General features: G+C 44.7%; 1 protein-coding gene across 1 annotated transcript in view; it reads right to left on the bottom strand.

Annotated features, from left to right (window-relative positions):
* LOC124597374 (tubby-related protein 4) overlaps window positions 1-21,905 on the bottom strand; it is a 500,962-nt gene that overhangs the window by 122,771 nt on the left and 356,286 nt on the right. The window contains exon 3 of the mRNA XM_047135935.1: window positions 7,329-7,511. Within this exon, the coding sequence (XP_046991891.1) occupies window positions 7,329-7,511 (183 nt within the window). The remainder of the gene's footprint in view (window positions 1-7,328; window positions 7,512-21,905) is intronic.

Genomic DNA, 21,905 nt, shown 5'->3' on the forward strand with positions numbered 1-21,905 from the left:
AAGCACTATGTGACTTAACATCTGAGGTCTTAGTCCCCTAGACTTAGAACTACTTAAACCTAACTAACCTAAGGACATCACACACACATCCATTCCCGAGGCAGGATTCCAACCTGCGACCGTAGCAGCAGCGCGTTCCAGACTGAAGCGCCTAGAACTGCTCGGCCACAGTGGCCGGCTTTGACCATCGCCACTGAACGTTGGAGCAGTGGCAGAACGTTGCCTAGTCTGATGAACCCCGATACCTTCTTCATCGTGCTGACGGGAGGGGGCGAATCCGCCGTCCTTTAGGGTTTCAGCTCCTTCACACCCATACAGCGGGACGCAGACAAGCTGGCAGCGGCTCCATTATGCTCTGGGGAACATTCACATGGACAGCCTTTGGTCCAGTGGAGCTTGTGCAAGGCACCATGACGGTCAAGGAGTATCCCACACTGGTTGCAGACCACGTACACCCCTTCCTGACGATCATGTTTTCCGATGGCAGTTTCAGCAAGATAATGCGAAATGCCACAAGGCCAGGAGTGTAATGGAGTGGTTCGAGGAACACAGTGGCGAGTTCCAATTGATGTACTGGCCCTCCAACTTGCCAGATCTGAATCCAGTAGAACACATCTGGCATCTGAACGTAGCGTCAGAGCTCATCGTCCTCCTACCCTGAATTTACGGGAATTAGGTGACTTGTGCGTGCAGATGGGGTGCCAACTCCCTCCAGCGATCTACCAAGGCCTCATTGCTTCCATGTCACGACGCATCGCCACTGCTATCCATGCCAAAGGTGGACATACCGGCTACTAGGTAGGTGGTCAAGAGTTCTGGCTGATCAATGTAACTATCGACTACCTTTCATCATTTTCCCCAATTTTTCAGATTTTGGATTTCAAAATAGCTGCTTTATTCAGACACCTACTTCTACATGCACTAGCGACGTAATAAATTTTTAGAACCATAAAATATCGCCTGGTGGTAAGCACAATGAACAAAAATTAATCACCTCAAGTAGACTTCACTGCAAAACACTGCAACACCGCGTGTAACATTCATAATGGGTTAATTCTGCTAGGAAGAGTGTGCACAAGTTTTTCCAGGTATGTCACGACCAGCTGAAGACACTCTTTGGTGACTGGGTCTCTTGTAGTTACCAAATTACAGAGTTCCAGACATTAGCCATCAGACTGAGATCGGTTCAGTCAAGGTGTGATAGGTTCCTTGAGTGTTGGTAACACCAGAAACGTGGCTCTTGTCATCCTGTGAGATGGAAGTGTGTACAGATTACTCAGCGTGAGAGTGTAGAAAGGCAAACACTTATTCACCTAGGATGTTTGACCGCTTAACTCACGGAGGAAATGATTTGGATAACAACGAGGGCAATAAGTCAGTTGTTAGTCTCTCCAACCAAGAACCAGATGATGGATCTGAGGCAGCGCTGAACAAAATCCTTAATTTTCTCTAGTTCCGTGATGTCTACCAATTTGGGATATTATTAGTGAAATACAACTGTGAATTCGCACTGCGAAACTGAGGATGCGTAACGGTTGCTTATTGGCGATCCGACACAGGGCATAGACAAAAAGATAGGGAAATTATTAACAGACTCTGATTAACCAGACGAAGAGGTGACGAAATTAATGCCTTGTGCTGTAAGACCTCCGAGCACCTTATCTTTATGGATTGTCAGAGATACATAAAGAAGGTATCCCTCTTAGGTCCACTGTTAATGCAATCAATTCGCCCACCTATGGACTGGACAAACATCTGGCAGGGTTATTAGCATCAGAACTGGGACATTGTGTACAGCATATTGTTATAGATATTAGTTGAAACACCCAAGAAAATAAAAATAAGCCGAAATGGCGCAATGGTTAGTCTAGACCTCGTGTCACCTTTTACAAAGGTACAAGCATAAGACACGCTGGACCTTTCGGCCGAACATTTTCCAGCTAGAATCATAAAGTTGCTTCGTCATGTTGTAACAAAAACGTACGTCTTCTAGCGCAACGAATATTATGAAATGACGGATAGCACAGCTGTGGGATCATCTCTGTCTCTGGCAGTCTCGAATTTCTTCGTGAGCAGTTTGAGGTGCCGGTTCTGAACTCGGCGGCGTTGCGTCCGTCTTGCTTCCTAATATATGTCGACGACATCTTCCTGATATGGCCTCACAGTGAAAATGCACTGAAGCAATTCGTCGATCACATGAACCGTGTCCATCCCAACACTAAATTTACTATCGAGACGGAGAAGGATGGCAAACTACCGTTGTGGATGTTTTAGTTCAGCGGAAGCCAGGAGGCCGGCTTGGTCATTCGTTGCGCAGAAAGCCAATGCGCACTGATCGAAACTAAAAAGCCGGTAGTTTTCACCACCCACTACACAATAAATGGGTCCAGAATACGCTAGTACACAGAGCAAATGTTATTTCTGACGATGCTCATGTACAGTCTGAACTGAAGCATTTGAGAGACGTGTATAGAGGGAATGGTTGTGGCAAGGGAGACATTAGAAACGCTTTCAGGTGACACCGAAGAAGGACGCCTTGTGAATAGGCAGAAGAGGCCAAACCAGCGGATTTCCTGCCATACTGTGGGGCAACGAACAGCAGGTTAGGACGTCTGCTGCAGAGACACGGACTGAAACCAGTATTCTGGTCCGCCCCCACGATACGAGATATACGCAGCAGAGTCTTGCGCCAAGTACAAACGACATGTCAAATGAAGGGAGTTTGACAAGTGACCCATAAGTGAGCATCGCCTGAAAAACAGACGCAAAATATAGTTTTACAAGACAAGAGTCTTGGCTATGCATCAACTACCGGGATTTCTTTACAAAGGAGGCAGCTGAGATTAGAATAAACAGGAAAAGTTTTAAGAGGGACCAATGGTACTCTCCTAGTACGGCGTGGGAGCGAGCACTAGATATCAAAAGGAAGCAACGGCGGATGCTTAGCGCTTGTAGGGAGGCGGGAGCGGTAGTTTCAAACGTGGCGATGGCCCCTCGCGCCACAAGACGTCACTCGGCCCCGCCGCGGCCGGCCGGAGCTGCTATGAGCTGCCCATTTCGCCTTCCGCGCATGCGTCGTTTCGCCGCTCTCTGATTGGTACCAGCCCCGGAAGTCAGTGTTTTTACTCCTGACGACGATGGCGGAGATAGACATCGAAAGCTCAAGTATTTTTTTTTTCGAATTGACGCGGCTTGAAAGCGGAAAAGATTCCATGCAACTCAGTTCACAGCAACCTGAATGACTGGGCCCAACCCATGGAAAGAACAACACTGTCAAAACATTAGGTAACGACCCAAAGTACATCCTCTACCAACTGTGGATTAAACGCCTTGTTGGGCGGCTGGTGCTCTAGACATCTTGCGTAATTTGGAAAGGGACAAACTCGTGATTCATTGGGTCACACTAATCGCTTTCGGACAGATAATGCCCAGTTTCTGTGTAGTTTGTCCCTATGAAAATGTGCATCCCCTACGAGAAACGCTCTTTTGTGATGTACCCGACTCTAAAAGTCCACTGCATCCAGCTCCTTTCGCAAAAATCGCTCAGAAACTGGTTGAGATGTATCTGCGTTTATAGACAACAGTTCATGTTGGATTTGAAGCCTGAAGTTATTGGCAAGACGTGACTCTTGCCTCCGATTCAGAAGGAGACATCGAGAAACAACATCAGCATACGTCTTCATGGCCACAACGAACTCAACTGTCTAGAAGAACCTGGTGTCAACTGAACAGATTCCGATGTGGATGCAGAAGAATAAAGTCCCTCATGTACAAATGGGGTCTCTCAGGCACCCCACTGTGTGACTATGAAGCATCAGAGCAGACCATTGGCCACATTGTAGAGGAATCAATGCTTCTCCGACAACACTGGCGTGGTTAGACTCCCTTGAGATCACTCTGTAAGGCCAACTGGGACGAATAGCTCTTGCATATTCCCTTTGTACCTCAATGTGTAAATATTGCTGTGAATTGTATCCATACTATAAATAATAATAATAATTGTCTCTAGACCCAATCAGTTAGGATCTTTTTACTACCGTTGTTCTTATGCCATGTTACACAGCTGTAAGTGGTACACCATCCGTTGCAGACGTGTTGTACGATGTGTAACGACACGTCAACAAAATCGGTATTTCCATTGACGGTATGGTCATGGGCAAACTGTTGTGACTAGGCGAAACGACTTTCATCCAACCACACCTGTTGGTTCTTTGATTGCTTTGAGAGAAGGCTCATCGAACTTGAATACATGAAATGTTAGTTCACTTTATTACATAACTGAGTAAGAGATTTACTTAACTTTGACACAGTTCTGTGCCACAGGATTTCTTGACAATTTACAACTGTCATTGCCTATTAAAGCACCATTTGATGCACTAATTAACAAAATGTTATCTTGAGGTACGGTGTCCAACATTTTTAAAGTACAAGTTGATCAGAAATGTAGACAACTATTTGGTCCTACTTTGATGTGGACTGTTGTAGTTGAGGTCATGAATTGGGCTGAGCTCTTGCAAGTTCAGCACTATCTTGACGTCAGAGTGAGGGTGCTGCTATAACGAGAGGGAGGCGTGGACTTCTTGAGCGCCTACCACATGTCGTTGCACATTGCGGCGAGACCTCGCTAATGTCCGTGGTATCGATACATGTTGCCAACTTTGGTGTGGCACTGTGATCTACAGACTATACCACCCAATCCCTTTCTGCCATTCCATCACACACCCACATCGAACCATCTTACTGCGCTGGTTCCACAGAAATGACAGGCACATACACGCCATTGAACTTCCATGTATTCGTGGGTTACATGACCTTCTGGTACCAGTTATTCGCTATCTACAGAGCTCTGAAGAGGAGGGGTGAATAACATTTTCTGTTGGGAGCTTATCTGCTGCGACTTTTCGAAGGTGTTTGATTGTGACAATCACAAATGGATGATGACTCTTGTGGAAACACGTTTTAAAATAAGTTTTAGAAAAGAGTTACTGCGACACCATGCAGCTGCTGTTCGTAAGCAGCTGGAAATCACCCTGACTACTGCCAAGCAATTGGAAGCTGCTACAAATGGTTGTGTTGGAACAGATACCAAGAGTCATGATAACTTCAAGCACTATCTTCTCCAATGGGTACTGTCTACTCTTCAACAAATACAAGGTCTATCACTACTCGTGCACTTGACTGCGAGTAGCGCATCAGTAATAGGTCAAGGTGTCCTGTACAGGGAAGGAGAGACAGGGACTACGGAGGACTCAGGTTGTTACATGCCTCTCTCTAAGTGAAACGTATGAGGGGCTGTCTTCCACTGAAACCTAAACGGAGCAAGTGAGACTCGCTTTATCTCTTGGGAAATCTACTGCATCGTGCATCAAGAGGAGGTGAACGCAAATGGGTAGGGGTCTGTTGGCATTTCAAATGTAGAGTGCATAATGGCACCCATTAGGGAAATGGCTGCAACGGATGGCAAACGACACCATGTGCAGGCGACGTGCGTATCTGGAGGCCTCATTCAGCGTCTTGAAGAGGGTATTCCGGCAGCCATTGATGAAACAGGGTGGAACCAACTAAAGATTGTGGCGCACGTTGGAAGAGATGATGTCTGTCGTCTGGGTTCTAACGTTGTACTTGGATGATTCCAACGATTAGCTAAGAAGGTTGGGAACACCAGTGTTGCTCACAGAGTTTCAACAAAGCTCACAATCAGCAACACTGTTCCCAAAACATACTTCTTCCTATTCCTCGACCCGCTATGACCACCTAGAGTGGCAGGCAGCTTCACCTTCTGGCGATGTATACTGAAGTGAAAGTACCGATTGATCAAAAAGTCAGTATAAAGATGAAATCTGAATAAATCACGGAATAATGTAGATAGAGAGGTACAAATTGACACACATGATTGGAATGACATGGGGTTTTATTATGAGAAGCAAAAAAATACAAACGTTCAAAAAATGTCCGACAGATGGCGCTTCATCTGATCAGAATACCAATAATTAGCATAACAAAGTAAGACAAAGCAAAGATGATGTTCTTTACAGGAAATGCTCAATATGTCCACCATCATTCCTCAACAATAGCTGTAGTCGAGGAATAGTGTTGTGAACAGCACTGTAAAGCATGTCCCCAATTATGGTGAGGCATTGGCGTCGGATGTTGTCGTTCAGCATCCCTAGAGATGTCGGCCGATCACGATACACTTGCGACTTCAGGTAACCCCAAAGCCAATAATCGCACGGACTGAGGTGTGGGACCTGGGAGGCCAAGCATGACGAAAGTGGCGGCTGAGCACACGATCATCACCAAATGACGCGCGCAAGAGATCTTTCACGCTTCTAGCAATGCGGGGTGAAGCGCCATCCTGCATAAACATCGTACGTTCCAGCAGGTATTTATCAGCCAGGCTGGGGATGATGCGATTCTGTAACATATCGGCGTACCTCTCACCCGTCACGGTAGCAGTTTTTCTGTCCAGCGTCATCTGTCGGACATTTTGTGAACTTTTTTTTTTATTCTAATAAAACCGCATGTCATTCCAAGCATATATGTCAATTTTTACCTCTCTATCAACATTATTCCGTGGTTTATTAAGTTTTCAAATTTATACTGACTTTTTGATCACCCTGTATATACCAAAATTCAGGTTACTTAACTCGTTCTTCTGACTCCCATGAAGACGCCCATGTCTTTGTCCATCCTAAGTAGTTTGCTCTCCTACTCTTCTCAACTGGCATCAGAAGTGGGATAGCCCAATTTCTGTCCAAAGGGAGGCCGCAGTATAACGGGTCCGTCGAATCAAATCGCTCTGAGCACTATGGGACTAAACATCTGAGGTCATCAGTCCCTTAGAATTTAGAAATACTTAAACCTAACTAACCTAAGGACATCACTCGCATCCATGCCCGAGGCAGTATTCGAACCTGCGACCGTAGCAGTCGCGCGGTTCCGGACTGAAGCGCCTAGAACCGCTCGGCCACCGCTACCGGCACCGTCGAATCAGGGAGGCCAATGTCATGTTACAACAACATGAGAAAAAGTAAGGAAAACTGGCTGGACCACATTTTCAAGAGGCAGTGCTTACTCCAGCTAGGAACTGAAGCGACAAAGAGCGTCGAGAAAGGAAAATATCAACTAACGAGCCTTGCCATGGAGGATAGTGGTAACTATGTGCAAATGAAGAGCAAAGCAAAACACAGAGACAGGTGGTCACGTACCATGCCTGTACCTGACGCAGATCAGATGATGATGATGATGATGATGATGATGATGATGAATAAATGGTGATTATAATGATGATGATACGAAATTGTTTCTGAGAAGCGTTCAGAACTTACCTGGTAACAAATAAGCGCCATTCGTCCATCATGCGACCAAGAAAAGTGGGTGACAGGCGTGTTGCGGTCATTGATGAGTTCGATGCTCCACCTGCCTTCGTACTTGATCCATACAAAAATAATCCCTGAGCTGTCACATGATGCTAGCTTCTGATACGGTTCATTCCACTTGACCAGGATAACCTGCAAAACAAACAGATTCCGTATTACAAAAAGAATTACATCAACACTTTTATTGCACACTCAAGGAAAGCAAAGACGCACGAAAAAGGAATTTTCCGAATATGACGGGGATCGGTAAATGTGATTTACATGTACAGACAAACAAACGATTACAATATGAGAAAAACTTGATGATTTAGTCAAGAGAAAGAACTTCACAAATTAGCAAGTCAATAATGCGTTTGTGCACTCCGACCCTTATGCAAACAGTTATTCGGCCCGGTATTGATTGACAAAGTTGTTGGATTTCCTGAGGGAAATCGCGCCAAATTCTAACCAGTTGGTGCGTTAGATAGTCAAAATTCCGATCTGGATCGAGGATCCTGCCAATAATGCTCCAAACGTTCTCAGTTGGGGAGAGAGACGGCGACCTTGCTGACCAGTGTAGGGTTCGGGAAAATTTTTTTTTTTTTTGGTCATCAGTCTACTGACTGGTTTGATGCGGCCCGCCACGGATTCCTTTCCTGTGTTAACCTCTTCATCTCAGAGTAGCACTTGCAACCTACGTCCTCAATTATTTGCTTGACGTATTCCAATCTCTGTCTTCCTCCACAGTTTTTGCCATCTACAGGTCCCTCTAGTACCATGGAAGACATTCCCTCATGTCTTAACATATGTCCAACCATCCTGCCCCTTCTTCTTGTCAGTGTTTTCCACATATTCCTTTCCTCTCCGATTCTGCGTAGAACCTCCTCATTCCTTACCTTATCAGTCCAAGTAATTTTCAACATTCGTCTATAGCACCACATCTCAAATGCTTCGATTCTCTTCTGTTCCGGTTTTCCCACAGTCCATGTTTCACTACCATACAATGTTGTACTCCAGACGTACATCCTCAGAAATTTCTTCCTCAAATTAAGGCCGGTATTTGATATTAGTAGACTTCTCTTGGCCAGAAATGCCTTTTTTGCCATAGCGAGTCTGCTTTTGATGTCCTCCTTGCTCCGTCCGCCATTGGTTATTTTACTGCCTAGGTAGCAGAATTCTTTAACTTCATTGACTTCGTGACCATCAATCCTGATGTTGAGTTTCTCGCTGTTCTCATTTCTACTACTTCTCATTACCTTCGTCTTTCTCCGATTTACTCTCAAACCATACTGTGTACTCATTAGACTATTCATTCCGTTCAGCAGATCATTTAATTCTTCTTCACTTTCACTCAGGATAGCAATGTCATCAGCGAATCGTATCATTGATATCCTTTCACATTGTATTTTAATTCCACTCCTGAACCATTCTTTTATTTCCATCATTGCTTCCTCGATGTACAGATTGAAGAGTAGGGGCGAAAGGCTACAGCCTTGTCTTACACCCTTCTTAATACGAGCACTTCGTTCTTGATCGTCCACTCTTATTATTCCCTCTTGGTTGTTGTACATATTGTATATGACCCGTCTCTCCCTATAGCTTACCCCTACTTTTTTCAGAATTTCGAACATCGTGCCCATTTTATATTGTCGAATGGCTTTTCCAGGTCGACAAATCTTATGAAAGTGTCTTGATTTTTCTTTAGCCTTGCTTCCATTATTAGCCGTAACGTCAGAATTGCCTCTCTCGTCCCTTTACTTTTCCTAAAGCCAAACTGATCGTCACCTAGCGCATTCTCAATTTTCTTTTCCATTCTTCTGTATATTATTCTTGTAAGCAGCTTCGATGCATGAGCTGGTAAGCTGATTGTGCGACAATTCTCGCACTTGTCAGCTCTTGCCGTCTTCGGAATTGTGTGGATGATGCTTTTCCGAAAGTCAGATGGTGTATCGCCAGACTCATATATTCTACACGCCAACGTGAATAGTCGTTTTATTGCCACTTCCCCCAATGATTTTAGAAATTATGATGGAATGTTATCTATCCCTTCTGCCTTATTTGACAAAAGCTCTTTTAAATTCCGATTCTAATACTGGATCCCCTATCTCTTCTAAATCGACTCCTGTTTCTTCTTCTATCACATCCGACAAATCTTCACCCTCATAGAGGCTTTCAATGTATTCTTTCCACCTATCTGCTCTCTCCTCTGCATTTAACAGTGGAATTCCCGTTGTACTCTTAATGTTACCACTGTTGCTTTTAATGTCACCAAAGGTTGTTTCGACTTTCCTGTATGCTGAGTCTGTCCTTCCGACAATCATATCTTTTTCGATGTCTTCACATTTTTCCTGCAGCCATTTCGTCTTAGCTTCCCTGCACTTCCTATTTATTTCATTCCTCAGCGACTTGTATTTCTGTATTCCTGATTTTCCCGGAACATGTTTGTACTTCCTCCTTTCATCAATCAACTGAAGTATTTCTTCTGTTACCCATGGTTTCTTCGCAGCTACCTTCTTTGTACCTATGTTTTCCTTCCCAACTTCTGTGATACACAGTAGAAACTCTGACCGTGTGCGAGCGGACACTACTTTGCCGAAATGTAAGCCCAAGCTTGCCACGACGAGTTACAAAACAGGGCGCAGGAGATCGTCGACTCACCGCTGTGCTATAAGGGTGTCGCGGATGAGAACCAAAGAGGTTCAGCTATGAAATGAAATGACATCCCAGACCATCAGTGCTGGTTGTCGGGTCGTATGACCAGCGACATTCAGGTTGGTGAATGTAACTCCACCTTCTGTCTGGGGTATGGGACTACGGTTGGTCAACATCCAATAAAACAATACCAATAGCCGTTATTTAGTTTTTATTTGTAAGCTACCAGTTTCGACGGTACATTACGTCATCTTTAGGCCTATACAGTGAAGGTTATAACACAGCAATAAGAACATATTAAAATTAAAATACAGAGCGTCTTGTCTAAAAGATGCAAGTGTTACATATTAATTTACGTAATTAAAATATATACAGTGAAGGTTATAACAGAGAAATAAGTACATATTGAAATACAGAGCGAATTGTCTAACAGATGCAAGAGTTACATATTAATCTACACATTTAAAAGAACTTAGTCTTAATTAAAATCTACATGATACTAAAAAATGGTTCAAATGGTTCTGAGCACAGTGGGACTTAACTGCTGTGGTCATCAGTCCCCTAGAACTTAGAACTACTTAAACCTAACTAACCTAAGGACATCACACACATCCATGCCCGAGGCAGGATTCGAACCTGCGACAGTAGCGGTCGCACGGTTCCAGACTGTAGCGCCTAGAACCGCTCGGCCACTCCGTCCGGCCTACATGATACTACGTAATATGTTCCATCAGAAATTAATTGGTTATTCGTGCATATTGTGAAATCCTTAGTAACCTAATGGAAGTGTATATAAAACAGAAGTGTCACAGTAATGCAACCATCAGTCCGGTATATCCGTTGTCTGTAAAAATGTATGGTTATACATGACAGACTCTACTGGTTTTGTCAGAAAGTAAAAGACGGGTAAAGTGACCCATTAATCATATGTAAAATAAGTAACAGGATCATATATATCAGGTAAAGTAAAGACGTATACTATCAGCAATCGTGCTATTTACAGTAGATATAAATAAAGGAACGATACCTTTAAAGGCATTACACCAATGGAAACACCACAGCTGTACTCAATGGTTATTAAAGAATATTCAAAAGGAGGAACCAAAAGAACACTCTAGGATAATGACTGTAACAAGTAAAAAATAAAATTGAAAATACGAAAAGTAAAAAATAAAAAGTAAACATATGTCCACCCACGTGATAAGACCATGGATACCACAACCAAAAAATGGATATTACGTAAGTTAACTTTTCAAAAAGAACACCTTTTTCAACAATAATACAAGGTTTATATGTTTCTATTTTTGTGAACACCATTTGGAAGATGGAACCCACATCAGTTATTTAGGCAGAAAATTCCTAACATCTATTCCTATTCCTAGTATCTATGGAATATTGTTTTGTTATAACCTTCACTGTATATATTTTAATTACGTAAATTAATATGCAACACTTGCATCTTTTAGACAATACGCTCTGTATTTTAATTTTGATATGTACTTATTGCTGTTTTATAGCCTTCACTGTATAAGCCTGAAGATGACGTGCCGGCCGGTGTGGCCGAGCGGTTCTAGTCGCTTCAGACTGGAACCGCGCGATCGCTACGGTCGCAGGTTCGAATCCTGCCTCGGGTATGGATGTGTGTGATGTCCTTAGGTTAGTTAGGTTTAAGTAGTTCTAAGTTCTAGGGGACTGATGACCTCAGATGCTAAGGCCCCTAGTGCTCAGAGCAATTTGAATCATTTTTTGAAGATGGCGTAATGTATCGTCGAAAATGGTAGCCTAAAAATAAAACCTAAATAACGGCGTCTGGTATTCTTTTATTGGATTCAGGTTGGTATCCCAACATTGTCGGGAGCGACTCCAGACAGTTTGGAAGCAAGACTCATCAATGAAGGCAGTTTTACCCCAGTCAATGAGAATCTAGGCCGAATGTGCCCGACACCGCTGCAAGCGGGTTTGTTGGCGTACGTAAGTCAATGGTAGTTGGCGCAAGGGGCGCTATGAGCTCAACCCCATTTCTGTGAGCCGCCTGTTAATGATCCTTGTGGTCAATGAAGTACCAGTGGCACGTCGGATCGATGATAATGATGAATCCGGGGCTCTGGGTGCCTCTCTGACGATTGTTCAGTCCTTACTTTCTGTCTCTAGATCGACCACTTCTTTCTTGGCGCTGGGTTCGGCCATGGCTCACACATTCCTGCTAACATCGTTGGATAGTATCATCGCTCGTGTTCTAATGTTAGGCGATTCGGCGATCACCACGACCGATTTCTTTGAGCCCAACTACGCGTCTTCCTCTCTCAAATGCCGATATATGCGAAGTTTTGAACATGGCTGCTTGGTTCAGTGACCGTTTATAAATTAAAATTGAAGCAAATGAGCCCTCTATCACAATTTTTTAGTCTTATTAACCAGGATTCAACAATTCCAAGAGTGCCTTCATCAGAATGTAGACATTTAAAGTGGTCTATAACATAATTACAAATTTGTGGGAAGAAAAAGTTTTTTTATATAAAAAAGTGTAAGTACATTCCTTTTAAATATTTTGTGACTAAATCCCTTCTGGCCTGTTATTTATTTTATACATGACATGTAAGTACTGTCTCTGTCTTGTATCGTTAGTTAATACTTACACTTTTTTATATAAAAATACTTTTTCATCCACAAAACTGTAATTTTGTTATAGACCACTTTAAATGTCTAAATTCTGATGAAGGCACTCTTAGAAGTGTTGAAATCTGGTTAATAAGACTAAAAAATTGTGAACGAGGGCTCATTTGTTTCAATTTTAGCCGATATGTGCATATATTTTTCACCCGTCTGTTTGCGAGGCGTAGTCACTGTCCAACTGAGTACAAGGGACGAAATTAGCAGAGATTTTATACAGACGGATCGAAATGTCGTCTGCTTGCTATTCTTGTCAGCTGCGCGGTGAAGCCGGCCGGGGTGGCCGAGCGGTTCTAGGTACTACAGTCTGGAACCGCGCGACCGCTACGCTCGCAGGTTCGAATCGTGCCTCGGGCATGGATGTGTGTGATGTCCTTAGCTTAGTTAGGTTTAAGTAGTTCTAAGTCTATGGGACTGATGACCTCTGAAGTTAAGTCCCATAGTGCTCAGAGCCATTTGAACCATTTCTTGCGCGGTGAAATTGCGCTGCAGCGACACACATTCATCCACCGACGGCGAAAGTTTACCATTTCGCGCTGTCCGTTGATACCTGTATGAATACCAATTTGTCACCAATTACGGTAACTCCCTCGAGGCGCGTCTTCTTTTGTCTCAAAGCGTATATTGAAAAATGTGGTATTTGTGTTCAGACATGAAGTCACCAAACCGTAAAAGTAATTTATAAATTGTTAATTACACGCTTACGTCACGAAAAATATTTCATGCCGGACAGAATAATTCAGGCCCAACGGACAAATGTACATGAGACAAACGAGAATAACAAATTTTGATAGTACATTGGTGGAGACAAGATAAAAGTATACAACAGAAAGAGCAGTAGGAGAGGCTCTCTTTTTAACACAATATCAATTTTCGACCAGATTTTATAATGTATGGGGTAGCTGCTGTATGATCTTGTGTGATAGGGTGTGATACAACTTGGCTGGCTTATACGTGACGCATGAGCTGATCGGATTTATTTCATAAAATACGGATTACACGTTAAATCCTCAATAAATTAGTATTAAACAGGGGAGAGAAATAAACTGACAACGCAGTGCATTTGTTGCATTCTGCGGCCGTCCATCACCGAGGTATTCGTATTTATTCGTCAGGAATTATTTCGTGTCTTCTCCTCTTAGCGATACTCTGTACGCTTCGTAAGTCTGGAATTTCGAAAACGTTTTTTTTTTTGCATATATCTGGTATAAATTATTCCTCGAATGTGGAAAAGCTATGTCGAAAGTATAAAGTTTAATTACATTCGCTGAAATTTACTATTCTTATGTGATGCCACAGACTTATGTAACCTTGTGGCGCAAGACTACGAAGTGAAATGAACAAATAAAAGCAGTTGTTTAGGCTCGGATTCATTGGTAGGACACTCAGAATCAAAAGTTTGTCTACGAAATAGAGTGTTTACGTTCATATGGTGTATTTTGTCGAATTAACACATGAGATCGAACATGTACAAAGAAAGGCGAATTGAATCGTTAGGTTACAGTAATGTGATAGACCAAGAGTGATACAGAAGTGTAGAAAATGAGTAATAAGTAATTTGTGATCACCAAGTCGAAAGGAATTAAGAAAACGTTTTCTGGCGGAATCTGAAAGTGTACTTACACCACCTTCGTATATCGCTTACGCAGAGATAAAATTTGAATTGGTGCACGGGTGTATACAAAATCTCCGAAACGTTTTTAAAGGTCAACATTATGCGCATAATAGAGGATCGTAAACTAAATACTTTAAGATAAGAAGCTAAGAATCGGAAATTTGTATTTAATTTTTTTATTAGCATAGGCAACTTACACCTTTTACAGGTGTAGAAGTATGAATCCGTAACTTCCCTATAGATGGTGCTAGCCGTCAGGACCGCGTCTGGAGCACCATCTGCTTCCTGTAACGGCTGTCGACGAATGTCAATACACAGCAACCCAAGTTCCATGCATTGGTACTTGTTTCAAAACCGTAAACATGTCGAGTTTTGTGCCTACAAACTACGATTTGCGGATATAATTAGTTTTCTGTTATCATTTGAAGAAACTGCTGCAGAATCGCATCGAATGCTTGTTGAAGTTTTCGGCGAACAATCTCTTGGGAAAACACAGATACGTCTAGATACGACTCTGGCAGGTGACACGTACGGAAGCATCCCGTCTGATCACCTGAATCTATTTATGTCCATTGTGCATTCCGACAGACTTGGACGATTCCGGCATGACAATGCGACACCCAGACGTCCAGAATTGCTACAAAGTGGCTCCAGGGACAGTCTTCTGAGTTTAAATACTTCCACTGGCCACCAAACTCCCCAGACATTTAACATTATTGAGCATTTCTGGGATACCTTGCAACTTGCTGTTCAGAAGAGATCTCCACCACGTCGTACTCCAACGGATTAACGGGCAGCCCAACAGGATTCATGGTGTCAATTCCCTCCAGCACTGCTTCAGACATCAGTCGAGTCCATGCCACGTCGTGTTGCTGCACTTCTGCTTTCTCGCGGTGGCCCTAACGATATTAGGCAGGTGTACCAGTTTCTGTGGCTGTCCAGTGTAGAAGTGGAAGAGAGAGCAGATGAAGTGAGGAGGGAGATGTGATACTACAGGAAGAATTTGACGGCACACTGAAAGACTAAAGTCAAGATATAAAATTTATACTTTACCTATTTTTAAAAAATCTTGTAATGTCGTGTGTGGCTTAAGTTAAATAAATACACTACTGGCAATTAAAATTGCTACGCCACGAAGATGACGTGCTACAGACGCGAAATTTAACCGACGGGAAGAAGATGACGTGATATGCAAATGATTAGCTTTGCAGAGCATTCACACAAGGTTGGCGCCGGTAGCGACACCTACAACGTGCTGACATTAGGAAAGTTTCCAACCGATTTCTCACACAAAAACAGCAGTTGACCGGCGTTGCCTGGTGAAACGTTGTTGTGATGCCTCATGCAAGGAGGAGAAATGCGTACCATCACGTTTCCGACTTTCAGAAGGTCGGATTGTAGCCTATCGCGATTGCGGTTTATCGTATCGAGACATTGGTGCTCGCGTTGGTCGAGATCCAATGACTGTTAGGAGAATATGGAATCGGTGGGTTCAGGGGGGTAATACGGAACGCCTGCTGGATCCCAACGGCCTCGCATCACTAGCAGTCGAGATGACAGGCCTTTCCGCATGCCTGTAACGGATCGTGCAGCCACGTCTCGATTCCTGAGTCAACAGATGGGGCCGTTTGCAAGACAACAACCATCTGCACGAACAGTTCGACGACGTTTGCAGCAGCATGGGATATCAGTTCGGAGACCATGGCCGCGGTTACCCTTGACGCTACATCACAGACAGGAGCGCCTGCGATGGTGTAGTCAACGACGAACCTAGGTGCACGAATTGCAAAACGTCATTTTCTCGGATGAATCCAGGTTCTGTTTACAATATCATGATGGTCGCATCCGTGTTTGGCGACATCGCGGTGAATGCACATTGGAAGCGTGTATTCGTCATCGCTGTACTGGCGTATCACCCAGCGTGATGGTATGGGATGCCATTGGTTACACGTCTCGGTCACATCTCGTTCGCATTGACGGCACTTTGAACAGTGGACGTTACATTTCAGATGTGTTACGACCCGTGGTTCTATCCTTCATTCGATCTCTGCGGAACCCTACATTTCAGCAGGATACCGCACGACCGCATGCTGCAGGTCCTGTACAGGCCTTTCTGGACACAGAAAATGTTCGACTGCTGCAGCGCATTCTCCAGATCTCTCACCAATTGAAAATGTCTGGTGAATGGTGGCTTGTCACAATATGCCAGTCATCACTCTTTATGAGCTGTGATATCGTGTTGAAGCTACATGGGCAGCTGTACCTGTACACGCCATCCAAGCTCTGTTTGACGCAATGCCCAGGCGTATCAAGACCGTTATTATTGCCAGAGGCGGTTGTCCTGGGTACTGATTTCTCAGGATCTATGCACCCAAATTGCGTGAAAATGTAATGACATGTCAGTTCTAGTATAATATATTTGTCCAATGAATACCCGTTTATCATCTGCATTTCTTCTCGGTGTAGCAATTTTAATGGCCAGTTGTGTAAATATAACTAATGAACGGATAAAGTACTCTGATTACTCTGTAAGAAGACCTAGGGTCACCCCCACCAAAACAATCGGCAAAGAGCAGTAATAAATCTCTGAGATTTGTCGGTAGAGTTCAGACTATCTGGACCTGAAGTAAGTGAACAACACAAGCGAGTGAACACGTTGTGCGATCCGAAAGAGTTAAATTAATGACAATGACCGGAGTGAATATGGTGACGAATGTGGATGACACGCGGCTGGTTCGTGTTACACTTAGCGAATCGATCACAGCGACCGGAAATGCTGCAAGTGGCGCGGCAGACTGGCTGTGTGGGAGGGCTGAGCTAAAACAACAGAGCGTCGTTAGCGCCCAGAGCTGCGGGCCGCGGTGGGGCGCCTTTATTTCCCGACAAACACCGCGGGGGAAGCGGACGGGGTGGGGGGAGAGGGGAGGAGGGGGTGGCGCTCGAGGGCCGCGCGGCGCCGACAACGGCCGATCATTAGCGCCGCGGACAGTGGCGGAGGGTGCGATGCCCTGCCCTGGGCCGGCGGCCTTTTGAAGCGCAGGAAGGGATCCGCGCGCGGCTTGTCTCTCGCGACGGGGATCAGCGCGCCAGGGGGATTGCCGCCGCAAACGCTCATTAGCGCGCAGCAGCGCCGCGGTGTAACCCGACAGCCTCCTGCGGCCGACAGCCTCCGCGCGTCACCTCCGTAATTACGGGCGCACCTAGCCGCGCCGGCGCGGGCGGTGTGTCGGCGGGGTACGGCCAGCGGCGACGCGCGGAAGCTCGTGCGCTAACTTCTTACAGTACTAGGTCAGCTTATGTGTGCTGAATTATAAAAAGAAAGATGTATGAGAAGGCATTCCAAGAAAACAGCGATGCCAATTTATTAATGAGTCAACACAGCAAGCATACAGTTTAACGCTTTATACCATAATTGAACTATCAGCTTCATAAGGCATGGTTGCAAAGTACTAACACGAATTCTTTACAGACGAATGCGGTAACTAGTAGAAGTCAAATAAATGGTTCAAATGGCTCTGAGCACTATGGGACTTAACATCTGTGGTCATCAGTCCCCTAGAACTTAGAACTACTTAAACCTAACTAACCTAAGGACATCACACACATCCAAGCCCGAGGAAGGATTCGAACCTGCGACCGTAGCAGTCGCGCGGTTCTGGACTGCGCGCCCAGAACCGCTAGACCACCGCGGCCGGCTGTAGAAGTCAGCCTCGGGGAAGATCAGTTTCGATTCTGGAGAAATGTAGGAGCCCCCGAGGCAATACTGTCCGTACGACTTATCATACAACATAGGTTAAGAAAAGGCACTCTTATAGTACTTGTCGACTTAGACGAAGACTTCAACGATGTTGACTAGAGTACTGTCTTTCAAGTACTAAAGGCTGCAGGGATAAAATATAGGGAGCGAATGGATATTTACAATTTGTACAGAAACCACTTGCAGTTATAAGCCACAGCTTGGGAATAGCCTAGCGGTCTGAGGCGCTGCAGTCATGGACTGTGCGGCTGGTCCCGGCGGGGGTTCGAGTCCTCCCTCGGGCATGGGTGTGTGTGTTCGTCCTTAGGATAATTTAGGTTAGGTAGTGTGTAAGCCTAGGGACTGATGACCTTAGGAGTTAAGTCCCGTAAGATTTCACACACATCTGAACATTTTTTTATAAGCCACGCAGGGTAGCCGCAAGCTCTGAGGCGCCTTGCCATGTTTCGCGCGGCTCACCCCTTGTGTGTGTTGTCCTTAGCGTTAGTTAGTTTAAGTTAGATTAAGCCTAGGGACCAATGACCGCAGCAGTTTGGTCCCATAGGAACTTACTACAAACTAAAACTAAACCAAAAGTGGTTATAAGAGTCGAGGGGTATGAAAGGGAAGTAGTGGTTAAGAACGTATTGAGACACGGTTGTAGCCTATACCCTATGTTAGTCAACATGTACATTGAGCGAGCAGTGAAGGAAACAAAAGAAAAAAAAAAGAATTTTCTTTTTTAAATTTGTGGTAAATTCCTATGGCACCAAAGTGCCGAGTTCATCGGTCCCTAGGCTTACACACTACTTAATCTAACTTAAACTAACTTACCCTAAGGACAACACAAACAGCCATGCCCGAGGGAGGGCTCTAACCTCCGACGGAGGGAGCCGTACTCCGCGGGGCAGGAGAAAAAATTGGAGTAGGAATTAAAGTCCACGGAAAAGAAATAAAAACTTTGAGGTTTGCCGATGCCTTTGTAGTTCTATCAGACACAGCCAAGGACTTGGAAGAGCAACTGAACGGAATGGACAGTGTCTCGGAATGGAGGATATAAGATGCACATCAACAAAAGCAAATCAAAGATAATGGAATGTAGTTGAATTAAAGCAGTCGATGCTGAGGAAATTATATTAGGAAATGACACACTTAAAGCAGCAGACGAGTTTTGTTATGTGTTCAGTAAAATAGTAGACAACGCTGAAGTAGAAGAGGATACAAAATGTAGACTGGCAACGACAAAAAGCTGTTCTGAAGAAGAAAAATTTGTTAACATCGAATATAGATTTAAATTTTTTCAAATATTTCATGATGCCTTCAGTTGCCAATCTCTTTATTTCAAGTACGATTGTACAATTTAAGTATTTTATGAATCATTTTTAGTAGTAAATTATCCCATGTATGTATGACTCCTTGTTATGTTCATAAAGTAAATCCGAGATCATTTACGCTATTTCAGGAGCACGTTACTTTCGAGCAGTTGTTGCAAAGCGTACTTCAAAATAGACTAAGGACGAAATTGTACAATCGTACTTGAAATAAAGAGATTGGCAGCTGAAGGCATCATGCAAGCATTCAAAAAAATCATCGCAGCTGCAGATCCTATCACATAGAAAATTATTGATTTAAGTGTCAGGAAATCTTTTCTGAAAGTATTTATATGGAGGGTAGCCATGTATGGATGATAAATAGTTTAGAGAAGAAGAGAATAGAAGATTTTGAAATATGGTGTTACAGAAGAATGCAGAAGATTACTTAATTAATGAGGAGCTACTCAACAGAATTGGGGAGAAAAGAAATTTGTGGTGCAACCTGAATAGAGGAAGGGGTAGGTTGGCAGAGCGTATTGTGAGACATCAAGCGATCACCAATTCAGTATTGGAGGGAAGTGTAGGGGGTAAAAATCATAGAGCAAGAACAAGAGATAAATACATAACCAGATTCAAAAGGACGCAGGTTGCATTGGGTATTCGCAGATGATGAGGCTTGCACAGGATAGAGTAACATGGAGAGCTACACCGCCCAGCAATGTTTAAGGACGAAAATAAGTTTCACATGATGTGCAAATAACATATCACGATGAAACTTGAACCATATGTAGAAAGAACTGCTACAATATACTACAGAAGGTAACTGAAAGAAATACGCAAGGAGAGGAACAGAAATTACACTTTTATTCAAAGGCAATAATTACACTGATTTCAGTGCGATTTATGACGGTCCTCTCGACATTAGAAAGGTGAGGCATGGTTCCTAATAGGGTGTGTGGTCAGCATGGACGCCAATGTATGCTTTGCACCCATGCTGGCCACAAGGTTGATAAAGAGCTTTTTTTCCTCCAGGGGGTACCACAGCAATGAATTTATTAAAAGAAACAGGCATTTTTCACCTTTTCTGTAACACTTTTATTTGTTCACTTCTAGCCTGAACCTTATAGCCCATTGTCAGGCGATTTTGTGGTTCTGGAAAAGAAAGATGTGAAATGAACAAGCCAGCATTTATCAATCAACACCAATAGAGAACACCAATTTAAAGCCACCGTCGTTCAAATACATAAGGCGCACTTGTTTTGTAAATAAAACCGCCTTTTCTTTCTGCAAATTAATTTACACTCCTGGAAATGGAAAAAAGAACACATTGACACCGGTGTGTCAGACCCACCATACTTGCTCCGGACACTGCGAGAGGGCTGTACAAGCAATGATCACACGCACGGCACAGCGGACACACCAGGAACCGCGGTGTTGGCCGTCGAATGGCGCTAGCTGCGCACCATTTGTGCACCGCCGCCGTCAGTGTCAGCCAGTTTGCCGTGGCATACGGAGCTCCATCGCAGTCTTTAACACTGGTAGCATGCCGCGACAGCGTGGATGTGAACCGTATGTGCAGTTGACGGACTTTGATCGAGGGCGTATAGTGGGCATGCGGGAGGCCGGGTGGACGTACCGCCGAATTGCTCAACACGTGGGGCGTGAGGTCTCCACAGTACATCGATGTTGTCGCCAGTGGTCGGCGGAAGGTGCACGTGCCCGTCGACCTGGGACCGGACCGCAGCGACCCACGGATGCACGCCAAGACCGTAGGATCCTACGCAGTGCCGTAGGGGACCGCACCGCCACTTCCCAGCAAATTAGGGACACTATTGCTCCTGGGGTATCGGCGAGGACCATTCGCAACCGTCTCCATGAAGCTGGACTACGGTCCCGCACACCGTTAGGCCGTCTTCCGCTCACGCCCCAACATCGTGCAGCCCGCCTCCAGTGGTTTCGCTACAGGCGTGAATGGAGGGACGAATGGAGACGTGTCGTCTTCAGCGATGAGAGTCGCTTCTGCCTTGGTGCCAATGATGGTCGTATGCGTGTTTGGTGCCGTGCAGGTGAGCGCCACAATCAGGACTGCATACGACCGAGGCACACAGGGCCAACACCCGGCATCATGGTGTGGGGAGCGATCTCCTACACTGGCCGTACACCACTGGTGATCGTCGAGGGGACACTGAATAGTGCACGGTACATCCAAACCGTCATCGAACCCATCGTTCTACCATTCCTAGACCGGCAAGGGAACTTGCTGTTCCAACAGGACAATGCACGTCCGCATGTATCCCGTGCCACCCAACGTGCTCTAGAAGGTGTAAGTCAACTACCCTGGCCAGCAAGATCTCCGGATCTGTCCCCCATTGAGCATGTTTGAGACTGGATGAAGCGTCGTCTCACGCGGTCTGCACGTCCAGCACGAACGCTGGTCCAACTGAGGCGCCAGGTGGAAATGGCATGGCAAGCCGTTCCACAGGACTACATCCAGCATCTCTACGATCGTCTCCATGGGAGAATAGCAGCCTGCATTGCTGCGAAAGGTGGATATACACTGT

This window comes from Schistocerca americana, chromosome 1, assembly GCF_021461395.2.
Source record: "Schistocerca americana isolate TAMUIC-IGC-003095 chromosome 1, iqSchAmer2.1, whole genome shotgun sequence".
NCBI lineage: Eukaryota > Metazoa > Arthropoda > Insecta > Orthoptera > Acrididae > Schistocerca > Schistocerca americana.